The sequence below is a fragment of the Anomalospiza imberbis genome, chromosome Z, assembly GCF_031753505.1.
Source record: "Anomalospiza imberbis isolate Cuckoo-Finch-1a 21T00152 chromosome Z, ASM3175350v1, whole genome shotgun sequence".
Lineage (NCBI taxonomy): Eukaryota > Metazoa > Chordata > Aves > Passeriformes > Viduidae > Anomalospiza > Anomalospiza imberbis.
Window position 1 is genome coordinate 61,343,782 of NC_089721.1, and position 12,988 is coordinate 61,356,769.

The following is a 12,988-nucleotide window of genomic DNA, read 5'->3' on the forward strand; positions in this document are numbered from 1 at the left end:
TACACATTGAAAATAAAAGGTCATTAGAACCACAGGGGAATCTTGATGTAGATATGGCTACTGCTTTAATCACTCCCTTTGTAATCTAAAAGCCATGAAAAAGCCTTCTTATAAACTGTTTTAGAAGAAGCTGTACATCTTTAGCTGAGTCTTCATTCAGCTTTTCTATTTGCAGGTCAGTCTTTATTTAGCTTATTTGCTCTCATGCTCTCTGCATTATGAGCTTTACTAGTGTTCTGGGAATTAATCTTTGCCAGTAAAGGCTGAGAGTTTTGAAAAGGGAAGACTTCAGTGATGTACCTTCTGTTGTGCTCGGCTTTCACATTTCTGCTCACTTAATTTTAAGAGTTCTTTACTGATCCATAGTTGAAAGCATACATGTGGCAGTGTTTCTCACTGAAATTAAGAAAACTGTTTGGAGCCTGTGGCTGAATCTTTATGTTAGTGCGTTAAAAATTGTTAGGACATTTCAGGGAATATTACCTGACTGCATAAACTAGTAACTGAATTGTGAGTGAGGCTTATGAAATAAAGTTAACAAAAGATGTAGATAATTTGCTTTCTTCAGAGTCTTTTCTTTTTTACTAGGCTCTTTGGAATGCAGAAAGATTTTTCTGCTGTTCCTAATCTTTTTGATCCCTAGAACTACATGGGGTTTTTTTTCTGTAAACCTTGCTTGAGCTTAAATTCTTGTTTTAGATGTACTGAAAATACTTCACATTTTTTCTATCTTTTGCTTGCACTAAGACCTAATATTTGAATGCTTTTTATTTTGCTGAAACACAGAACAACTGATGAAAGAAGTTTTTAGTATGTCCTATAAGTAACTATTTCACTTGTTTTACGACATGACTTGTGGTGCATTGTAATTGGCTGCTTTTGTCTTGTGTATTTTGTTTTAACATTTGCAGACACATTATTGATTCTTGTTCTCACAGGCAGTTGAACTACAAAACAGGTTATCTGAAGAATCCAAGAAAGCTGATAAATTAGATTATGAATGCAAACGACTGAAAGAAAAAGTAGACAGCCTCCAAAAAGAAAAAGATGTAAGTGCCAAGGTGTTATTGTTTTGTTAGTAACAACAGAAACTTTATATCCTTTATAACACAGAGATGTGGTAATTATAGTTAGCTGTCTTTTTAAATTAGGAAGTCTTTTTCCTCCAAAATTTTCTAATGTTTGTGTACAAGATACTTTTTAAACCTAAGAATTGTACAGCATGGAATAAAGTGACTGTACAAAATCGTATCCATTTTTAAGAGGAAAAGCCTTGATATTTGGCATCTGAAGTTGTTTCCTGACCATTTTCCATGAGAAAGTTTATAAATACCCAGTGTAATTATTATGTATTCTGAAAAGCTATTTACAACAGGCTTTCTGCAGTATCATCCTAGAACTGAATTCCTGTTGCTTTGTTTCCCTAAGGCATTCTTTGAGGTACCATCAGCATGCTTCTCTTTGTCATCACTAGTGTAGCAAGGGGCTTAGTAGTTGTGTAGAGGGCAGTGTCCTTTGTGGCAATCTCACCTTTTATGACAGCTCCTTGTTGACCTATCTTGTACTACCAATGTGGAACACAGGGGTAGATAGCAATTTATTCCCTTTCTCTAGTGTCATTTGCTGCTAGTGAATCTGTGATTAATTGCTCTGTATTCTCTTGCTGAGAGAGTACCTGAAAGACCTGAGAGTACCTCTGTACTCTCTTGCTGAGAGAGTATCCTTCAGACTTCACTTACACACTGTCATTTTTCAACAGCTTGTTTCAGCTTGTTTCTTAGGAATGTATATGCAGGTGGTTCAAAGTACCTAAAATCAATGTCAGCAATTGCAGCTAGCAGTTTCTTAGGCATGTTTTAATTCTAAGTCCATTGATCCAACTATCAGGAACTCTGTAGGCTTTTTCCTCAATAGTCATACTTCATATCCAGTTATTTCCAAGATTTCCAAGCCCAGCACGTAAATATAATTTGAACTGAAAGTTTTCAGTTACTTTATGTTCACAGGCCATTGATTTCCATTTTTTATTAAATTTTCAAGCTCCGATGGACACTTGACCTTCATATCACTTCCATCTGCCCTTCAAATCAGGCTGGAATGCTCATAATAATTGTGTTGGTATTGTGCTTTGGCTTTCTTTCCTGCTTTTTATTTTTAAATTGTTTTTTTTTTCCCAATTATTTTATGTTGAACAATGGTAAAGTTGTTTCTATGGCTTATCCATGGCTCAGTGGACCATTTAATCTTGCACAAAGGATCTGAATTGCAGGTCATTGTCATACGGTTTTCTGATTTACCTCCTAGCAAATAGATTTTTTTTTTGAGCTGGATGTTGTTCTTAAGTACATTCTTTTGAATGGGTATGCACCTGTGAGAAGTAAATTACAGCTAGAATTCCCTCATCATGTGAGTTTAGTGATTCACTGTATGACCTACTTTTTCTGTTCTCTGTTGTCAATATATATCAGTAAAGTAGTCCACCAGAGGTCACAACTAGGTAGTGGTATCTTGTCAGATATATTTTGGAAATAGTTACTGAAACGGATTATATTCTTTTCCTTATGTTCTGGGAAAGCATGGTAGTGTTTGATATCTTCATCAAAGTAGCTTGGAATTTTACCTCTGTGGTGTGTTGTAAGTACTACAATAATTATTGAGCTGCTTGTACCAGTGAAGCCCTAGAGCTTTTTCTAGTCACTAAAATTTGGCATTCAACTGGCATTTGGCAAGCAACTCTTAGTAAAATGAAATGCTATCAGCCAACACAACTCCATACCTATACAGAAGAAAGGTCTATCTTGGACCATTTCGTAATACTGAACATGTTTGATTTTGGAGCAAACTACAACTTGTATCTTTACATAGTAGCCAATTTCTTTCCTTTTTGTGACTCTTGGCAACCTTCTGGAAAAAAACTTGGTGCTACCTGTAGATTCTCATTTTTTTGCCACAAGGGTAGTTGTGCCAGATTGAAAGAGTATTTGCCTGATGCTACTGAATAGCACATCTGTCTGGCGATCCAGACAGCACTGATAGCACATCTGTCCCAAGGCGAACCAGTCCTGGTCGTCAGTTCTCTTTGGACTGAGTCTTACGCAACGAGTTTTCTTTCATAGCCAAGATGCTGGTGAATGACAAGGACAGCTGACACACAGGAGGAATGTGATATGGAAATGTTGCTCACACTTTGTGGTAAAAGACAAACAAAATGAAGTAAAAGCATTATGTTGACTCTGTACTTACCTGCTCATTATTTCACTCCTGGCTGAATCCTTGATTTTTGGTGAGGGAAAAATCTATGGTCTCTCAACTGTCTTCCATTTCCCTTGGAATCAACCCCAATGAAAGGAAAACAGCTGAATGGTCCCGTGGATACTGTTTACTACCTGGTACCAGAACTTTGTGTCACTGATAACTTGATTTTGTAAGCTTATACCCCTGCTATTTTTAGTCCAATAAGATCAGCAATCCTTCTCCTGAAAAAACCCCAAACTACTGTTTTCGTGGAATATATAATACTTATATTTAATCTATTATGAACTGCCAAGACTGATACTCATTTTCTTTCCAATTATTCAGAGATTAAGAACAGAAAGGGATTCTTTGAAAGAAACTATTGAAGAACTTAGATGTGTACAAGCTCAGGAGGGTCAACTCACCACTACAGGTAAAGGACAAATAAGGAGATAAAATGCCTCTATTCTGAAATTTACACAAGTTTTCTGTAGAGTATTGAATGTGCTTTTGTTTAGCACAGAAAAAAAAATTAAGCTCTTCTAAAATCAACAACTAAAACTTCAACTATTCATAGCTTCATAAGCAAGCAAAAGCTTTGAATGTTATTTGAGTCAATGAGAAATTTTAGTCTCCTCTCCAGTGGGATATTTTTATAATGTACATCTAATTTCTATAGTTACATTGTTTTCTTTAGAGACATATTTTCTCATGATGTTTCCTGTGTTATAGTTCATTTGTATGTGTAATCTTATGTACCTTTGTAGTTATTAGATAAGATTATGAGTAGGAAATAAACTGCAACATTGTTTCTTCAGAATGGATGAAATCAGATGTAATGGTTCACCAAATGAAATGGTGCTTGTCTGTCTGTCTTGCTGTAGCCTGATTTTGTGTCATTTTACATTGTCTAGCAGTAGTGTGAAACGTCTAGAACAATGTTTACTTCTTGTCACATGAAAAAGTCAGTGGTATGCTTTTCCTTACTCAGGATTGATGCCTCTGGGAAGACAAGAGCCTTCAGACAGTTTAGCAGCAGAAATCATTACTCCTGAAATAAAGTAAGCTAATGCATGCTTTGTTTTGCTAACCTATACAATTGTGAGTGGCAAGTTGAACATTAATTATCAGTGCCCTGGCAGCCAGGAGGCCCAACTGTGTCCTTGGGGGCATCAGGCATAGCATCACCAGCCAGGCAAGGGAGGGGATTGTCCTGCTCAGCTCTGCACTGGGACAGAGTCCTGTGTGCAGTTTTAGGTGCCACAATATGAGAAAGACATAAATCTCTTAGCATCCTAAGGAGGGCCACAGGCATGGTGAAGGGCCTTGAGTGGAAGCTATGAGTAGCTGAGGTCACTTGATCTGTTCAGCCTGGAGAGGAGGAGACTGAGCAGAGATCTTATCCTTCCTCATGAGACAAAGTGGAGGGACGAACATTCATCTCTTCTCTGTTGTGACCAGTGACAGGGCCCATGGAAATGGTCTGAATTTGTGTCAGGAAAGGTTTAGATTGGATATTAGAAAAAGGTGCTTCTTGTTGCCCTGTTCTGACTGCCTGTAGCTTGGTGATGGTACCAAAAGAGTTGAGTATTTATGAATAAGAATTAAGAGGAAGGCCACAAGGCAGATATTCTTGTGGGTGTGTTACAGACCACTTGTCTAGGATACTATACTATAAGGAGCTGGGGGAGGTCTTGAGATTACTGGCCCTTCTTCTTATGGAGGACGTTGGCTTACCAGAGGCTGCTGCAAATGCAACACAGCAGAAAGGGATCAGTCTAGAAGGTTCTTGAACTGTGTGGAAGATAACTTTCTAACACAGCTGCTGAGCAAACCAACTAGAGAAGATGTGGACTCGCTGTTTGTGAACCAGAAAGGACTGGTGGATGATGTGATGATCAGAGGCCTTTTTGGGCACAGCAACCACTGAATGAGAGAGTTTTTGATTCACAGAGAATTAAGGAGAGAGGTCGGCAGAACCTCCACTTTGGGCTTCTATAGGGCAGATTTTGATCCATTTAGGGGTCTGGTTGACAGAGTTGCTTAGAAGTCAGTCCTTAAGGGCAAAGGAGTCTGGGAGGGCAAGAAGGAACTGTTAAGATGCAGGAGCAGGCTGTCTCCATGTGCCACATGGTGAGCCATCAGGAAGACTGGCTTGGCTGCACAGAGCGCTTTGACCAGAACTCAGGAAAAAAAGATTGTATCGTGTTTGCAAGAAGGGGCAAAGCCACTCAAGGGGACTACAGAGATGTTGTGCTGTTATGTAGGGAGAAAATTAGATGGGCCAAAGCCCAACTAGATCTTATTCTGGCTACTGCTAATAAAAGACAATAAAAATGTTTCTATAAATACATTCACAATTAAATGAGGGTTAAGGAGAATCTCAATCCCTTATTGATTGCAAGGAGAACCATACCAGTAAAGGACAAGGAGAAGGTGGATCTACTTAAAGCCTTTGTTGCCACAATCTTTGATAGTAAGATTGCTGACCTGGAAGACAGATGCAAGAAGCTGAATAAAGCTACCACAATACAGGAGGGAACAGCTATGCTGTGCCTGCTACAGTTATGCTACCTGCTGTGCCACTTAGACACCTACAAGTCCATAGGGGTGGGTGGGATCCACTGAAGGATGCTGAGGGCGTGGCTGCAGACAGGTGTAGTAAAATTCATTCTGAAACAGCTTTTGATTGTGAAATAGAGCATCTTGACTTGCTATTGTAGCAAGTAGGGGCAAGAAAGAACCAAGTCAAGCCAAATGGGCAGAGAGTGACTCTATGTGAGTGCTTCAACTTTTAAAGAGCCCAGGGCAACCCCCCAGCTCCTGCCCCACCTGGGCACAGATAGATATGGAATACAATAACATTTTGGGTTGCTCAGGACAATGTTTATCTGGTGGAGGGTCAAAAGGCTCTGCAGAGGAATCTGAACAGTTTGTATCAGTGGACAGAGAACAATTGTATGAAGTTTAGCATGGCCAAGGTCTTGCCCTTGGATCACAACAACCTGTACAGTGCTCCAGGCTTGGAGAAGAGTGGCTGAAAAGATGCACAGTGGGAAGTAATTGTAGAGTCATAGAACAGCTTGGGTTGGAAGGGACCTTAAAGATCATCTTGTTCCACATACTGTGCCATGGACAAGGACACCTTCCAGTAGACCAGGTTGCTCAAATCTCCATCCAGCCTAGACTGGAACACTGCCAGGTATGGGGCACTCAGAACTCCCTTTGCCATTGCCTCCAAACCCTCAAAGTAAAGAATCTCTGTTTCATATCTATTATAAACCACCTTTTTTCAGTTTAACACTACTCTCCTTTGTCTTGTCTCTCCACGCTCTTGTAAAAATTCCTTCTCCAGCTCTGTTATTGGTTCCTTTCAGGCACTGTAAGGCTGCTCTAAGGTATCCCTGGAGTCTGATCTACAACCCCAGCCCCATCTCTCTCAGCCTGCTTTAATAGAGGTGCTCCATCCCTGTGATCACCTTAGCAGCTTCCTCTGGACTCACTTGAATTAGTTGACATACTTCCTGTGCTGGGACCCCAGAGCTGGATGCAGGGTTCCAGGTGGGCTCTCTCCAGAGCAGAGCAGAGGGGCAGAATCCCCTCCCTCCCCTGCTGCCCACGCTGCTTTGAATGCAGCCCAAGAAACGTTTGGCTTTCTGGGCTGGCAGTGCCCATGGCTGGATCATGTCCAGCCTCTCACCCACCAGCACCCCCAAGGCCTTCTCACAGGGCTGCTCTCCATCTGTTCATGCCCAGCCTGTGCGGATACTAGGGGTTGCCATAGGCCAAGTGCAGGACCTTACACTTGGCCTTGTTGAACCTCATGAGGTTTTCATGGCCCGATTCCTTTACTTTGTCCAGGTCCCTGTGGATGGCACCTCTTGTTCTGGTGTGGATTTGGTGGTGTTGGTTGACAGCAGCTGAACATGAACCATTGAGTGCCCAGGTGGTCAAGAAGGCCAATGGCATCCTGGTCTGTATCAGCAATAGGGTGACCAGCAGGACCAGGGCAGGGATTGTTCCCCTGTAATTGGCACTGGTGAGGCCACCCCTCAAATCCTGTGTCCAGTTTTGCACCCTCTCACTGCAAAAAGGACATTGAGGGGCTGGAGCGTGTCTGGAGAAAGACAACAGAGCTGGAGAAGGGTCTAGAGAGTTAAGTCCTATGAGGAGCAGGAGGTTGTTAGAAAGGAGGCTCAGGGGTGACCTTATCATTCTCTACAACTACCTGAAAGGAGGTTATAATGAGGTGGGGGTTGGTATTTTTTCCTGAAGCTGTGCTAGGGAGGTTTAGATTGGATATTAGGAATCATTTCTTCACCAGGAGGGGTTATCAAGCATTGAATCCAGGGATGTGATTGAGTTGTCATCCCTGGTGGTATTTAAAAGATGTGTAGTCATGGTGTTTAAGGGACATGGTTCTGTGGTGGACTTGGCAGTGCTGGGTTTATGTTGGATCTTGATGATCTTAAGAGTCTTTTCAACCTAAGTGATTCTGTGTAAAAAACATAATGATTTTTTTTTAATTTTTAAATTTTTTTTAAATTATGTAAAAAAAAAAAAACATAAAGCAAGCACCAACAATTACTTGCTCAGGTTTATGCAGTAGTTCAGTGGCAGCTGAGATTACAGTCTTTCTTCACACTTGGTATTAAGTTTTCCATTCTCATTATAGTGAATGCATTCTCTGCATTCACTATGTATTTGTTGAGCTGTACTCTGAGATCTTATGGGGGAACTGAGGTAATTTCCTTGTGTTCTGCAATTACAACTTGAATCATGTTTGTATTTGGGGGTTTGAAGACATGATTATTGTTGCAGCATCTGCCTTAAAAAGATGATATTTGTGTTGTTATTTTACTTCCTGTGGTCAGCAGTTTTATTTGTTATAGATACTGGTATTCTTTTTTTTTTTTTTTTTACAAAATTGTGTTCTGTGTGTTCAGGGAGAAACTCATCCGCCTTCAGCATGAGAACAAGATGTTAAAATTGAACCAAGAAGGTTCTGACAATGAGAAGATTGCCTTGTTGCAGAGCCTTCTTGATGATGCAAACTTAAGGAAGAATGAACTGGAGACAGAAAACAGGTAAGAAATTTTGTTCTCTGCTTCAGTTGACCTTCCTACAGGCATCCCCAGGAGAAGAAAGACATAGATTTAATGGAATCAGTCCTGTGAAAGGCCACAAGGATGTGATTATAGGACTGCAGTCTTTTGTATGAGTAAAGTCTGAGGGATAGGGACTATGTAGCCAGGAAAAGAGAAGGCTTAGGTTTGATCTTTTCAATGTATCTTTTCGAAGTGTATGATGGGAGGGTCTAAATAAAGTAGAGATGGACTCTTGTCAGTAATACTCAGTAACATGGCAAGAGGGTGTGGGCAGAGCTTAAAACACATTTTATTTCATCTGATTGTGAGAATGTATGGTGTTTTTCACTGTGAGGGTTGTTGAACACTGGAGTATGTTGCCCAGAGAGGTTGTCTCCATCCTTGTATATATTTAAAACTCAGCAGGACATGTTCCTTGGCAGCCTTCTCTAGCTGACCCTGCTGGATTGAGCCAATCAGAATGCAGACATCTGTGAGGCCAGACAGAGTGCATCAGAGCATGCCACAGTATTTGGCTGATAGTGATGTGAGGCTGCTTTTTATCTAAGCTTTGAATCTGTTCTTTATCTAATCTTCCCCTTCAACTGGGGAAGGTCCCCGAAGCCTGAGAAAAGGTAAATACTGCACTCACCTTCAAGAAGGGCAAGCAAAAGGGCATGAAGAACTATTGAGATTGGTCAGCCACAGCTTGCTTTCTGGAAATTTCAGAAAACAAGTCTATCTGGAATCTTATTTCCAGCTACATGAGGGACAGGAAAGTAATTGGCAAATGCCAACATGAATTTATTCAGAGCAAATCATGCCTAACTAATCCAGTTGTCTTAACAATGAGATGACGGCACACGTGAAGAAGGGTGAAACAGAGGATGATACTTAGCTTTAGCAAAGCCTTTGATAAAGTGCCCCATGGTATCCTTATGTTCAAAATGGCTAGACATAAGCTAAATAAGTGGACAGTAAAGTGAGCAAAAAAAATTGATTGGACAGTGATCAGACACCTGAGCCTAAAGTAGTATTGTCAGTGAAATAAAACCCAGCTGGTAACCAGTTCCTCAGTTGTCACTACTAATACCAACGCTGTTCATCACTTTTATTAACAACTTCACTGATGAAAGGGGCTACACTCTTAGCAAGTTTGAGAGTGATACCACTTTGGGATGTCCTGAAAGGGAAAACTGTTACTCAGAGGAGCTCAACAGTCCGGAGAAATGAACTGATGAGACCCCTGTCCCTGGCTGTGGAGCAGCTCGGCTGCAAAAGCTCTGGGGTCCTAGTGGGTGGCAAAGGAAGATGTGTTATCTGGGGACCTTGCAGTTGACTGTGATCTGAACAGACCTCACTGAGGTGCAGGCAGTCAATCTGTGAAAATGATTGTTCACCTCTCATCAGTACTTTTGATAGCACATGTGGACAGAGCATGTAATTTTGGATTCCACAGTACCAGAGAAATGTGGACATGTAGAAGTGCAGCAGACAATTGCTAAGGTGAGAGACACTGTAATGTGTGATAGATGGGGTAAAACTGAGAACTGGGTTTGTCCAGGCCAAAGGAAAGGTGACATAGAGGAGAGTACTGTGAACTGCATCTGCCTGATGGGAAGGTAGAAAGAAGACCGATTTGGGCTGTTGTCAAGATGTTATTAGTGGAAGGACAAGAGGCAACAGACAAAATATGGGGTATGGGTCCAAGCTCTAGAAGAGAAGCCCAAAGAGACTGTTATAGACTTCTGTCCTTAAAAGTGCGCAAACCTGGTACTGTTTATGGTTCCCAGCAATCTGCTGTAAGTGCACCTGCTTTAAGGAGGAGGTTGGATCTAGGCAACCTGTGGACATCCCTTCCAACCTACAGATTTATAGGGTTCTGTAACAGTGAAGAAGCATAAGCTAGCAGCTCTCACACAGTAAAACTGACTCTTTCATGTATTTATAACTGATATAACTGATTTCTGCATGCATTTATGTTGTCCTTGAGGAATATGAGAATGTTCTGGATGAACGTCTGGATGTTATGATCTCTGGAACTGCTGTAAGCTCTAACTACTGCTCTAAATTTTTTGTGAGTAATTTACAGTATTGCTTTTTTTTTGTGTAGATGATGTGAAAACACTGGACACTACAAATCTGAGACTTCCTCTTGCAGTTTGGTTTTTTTTTCTGAAAAACAAATCATGTCTCTTTCCTAGATTGGTAAATCAGAGACTTCTGGAAGTGCAGTCCCAGGTTGAAGAACTACAAAAATCTTTGCAGGATCAAGGTTCAAAAGCTGAAGATGTAAGTAGAAATGTACATCAAACTTACATTCAAGTAGTTACCGTTTTTGAAACTTTCACCTTTTTGTAAAAAAAAAAAAAAAAAGTAAAAGATTATACAAACTGAGATTTTGAATAGTTTTGTGTATTTACTTGTATGGTCTTACCAATAAATTGTGCTTCTCTAACTAGGATGTAAGACAATTGTCTACAATAGAAAACTATCCTATGTAGGGAAGGTGTCACATGTTTTATTTGAATAATTGTGTCTGTTGCAATAGAAAACTCAGCATTAAAATTATTTAATTAGAATAGAGAGCTTTGCAGGGAATTGAGGAAATGTTGATTCTCCATGAATAAAGCATCTGAAGCTGTTTTGGGTTTAGTTTTCTTAATGAAAGTTAAGGCCTTTCCAGCCACTGGAAGGTCTTTAATTCTTCATGTAAATGTATCTCAGAATGAAAAAAGCCAGGCAGACCAAAACTAAAAAAGAAGTCAAATAATTAGGCTCTCAACACAATGCAGCATTTTCTGTTTCTGTATACAGGGTTAACTTTATTTTAAATGTAAGAATACACACTGTAGCTGAGTTAGTGTGGAAAACAACTTCCAGTCTTCCACTCAAAAATTATCTCCTGTATTTCAAAAAAGAAGCTCTAGAACTTTCTTGAAAGCAGAGATTTGTTGCACTGTACATGCATAGTTTATCCTCACAATCTCAGTGTGTCATGTTGCTAACTGGCAACAAACTGTAATGTGCTGCTTTCTGTTTTTGTGGGTTTGTTTTAACTAATTTATATAAAAAAATGAAAGGCTTTTTTATTAGATGGTTATGTTCATTTAAGAGTTTGTTAAATTTAGTTTACCCTTTAAATTTTCAGAATAAACTATATGAATGTTAAACACTGGGTTGATTTCCATCAAGATTATTTTCCTGAGTAACTTAGAATGTGTTTTAGAATACACATTAAAATAGGTCTATTCTGAGATGTTGTTGTCTTGATTATTGGCCAAAATCTTTTCAGGGTGAACAAGAATATAAAAGAATTATTCTCAGATACTGAGTATTGTAAATTATCTCTGTCAAATTGTATTCAGCTTTATTTGCTGCAATTTTAATTGTGTCCCTTTTGATACTCTGGTTGGCTCAGTAATTTAGGCTGTGACTGCACTCATGGCTTCTGTGTTGGTCTGACCATATCAATGGTAATCTATAGGCACTGATCCCATGGTCTGTTTTGCTGAGTTTGATCTGTAGGATTTAATTTACTCTTAAGGAAGCAAAACAGTGACTGTAGATTCATTGAAATGTTGAAGATGCAAGAACTTCGGATACTGTGGTCTCCTCATGCAATCTTCCTTGTAAAGCAGAACAAATCTCAGAAGATAAACCCAGCTGCTCAAGTAGGTCGAAGTTAGGCTGAGGCTACTTGAATTATCTGTAGGATAGATGTACAAAAAGAGTGATTCTTCAGAAATGTAAGAAAAAGCAATAGGAGAGACACAGCATATGGTTCACCAGTACATAATTTTCAGCTAATTTCGTCTGGTTTTTGCTATTTTTCTGCAAAAATGCACTGAGATTCATATTTTTACATACTTACAATGTAAATGTGCTCAATCCAGAAAATTAATTTTAATTCAGTCCTGAAATGTCTGGTGAGAGCTCAGGTTTTTGGGGGGTTTTGTTTGTTTGTTTTGGTTTTTTTATAAAAGTTTTGTTTTGTTTTAAAGCTGAAGTTATTTTTAGACATGCCTAAAAAGGTGTAGAGGTAGTGTTCTTACCCAGGCAAGTGTCCTTGTAGTGTTATGTGCTCTGTGCCGGGGTCCACAAGGGCAAACAGTTTTGATTTTGTACTGAAGTGCAGCGGAAGGCAGCTGTGTGCCATTAGGCCTGTGATGGGCACTGACACATTCTGTTGGGATGCATGATTAGTCCATTCTGAGAGTTACCTTGCTAGCCAGGCAAAGGTCTCCTTACTCCCTTCTTTCAGACTACAGAATCAACTCAGATGTGTCTGGTGTGCTCAGAATAGGTTTGATTTATTGTCCTCCAGAATGCAGTAGTCTTGTGGGGCTACTCAACAGTTACATGAACAGCTTTGACTACATCATTTGCATGTCTTATCACTGTCTTTTATCATCCTTGTTCTCCTGTTCTCTGCCCTAATCCCTTCCTATGTGAACACCCTGCCTTTAGTTACTTCTGCCCCACTTGTTAAATCCATCCCACGCCTAGTGTTTTTCATAATGTAACATAGGCAGTCTTGGCCTTACATACTGTTAATGATAAACACCTCCCTAAAAGGTCCCCAGAATTCTGTTACCTCTTCAGTTAGCCATGAAGTTCAGCCGCTTTTTCATTTGGTGAGACACTGGAACAAATTACCCAGGGAA

At 39.9% G+C, this 12,988-nt stretch overlaps 1 protein-coding gene across 6 annotated transcripts in view; it reads left to right on the top strand.

The window, feature by feature from the left end:
- Positions 1-12,988, top strand: part of HOOK3 (hook microtubule tethering protein 3) — an 85,610-nt gene that overhangs the window by 52,923 nt on the left and 19,699 nt on the right. For 5 of the 6 annotated variants that reach the window (XM_068176882.1, XM_068176884.1, XM_068176883.1 and 2 more), the window contains 5 exons: positions 939-1,049; positions 3,580-3,667; positions 4,226-4,295; positions 8,181-8,321; positions 10,526-10,613. In XM_068176882.1, the coding sequence (XP_068032983.1) occupies positions 939-1,049; positions 3,580-3,667; positions 4,226-4,295; positions 8,181-8,321; positions 10,526-10,613 (498 nt within the window). The remainder of the gene's footprint in view (positions 1-938; positions 1,050-3,579; positions 3,668-4,225; positions 4,296-8,180; positions 8,322-10,525; positions 10,614-12,988) is intronic. The other variant, XM_068176885.1, reaches the window with a different exon arrangement.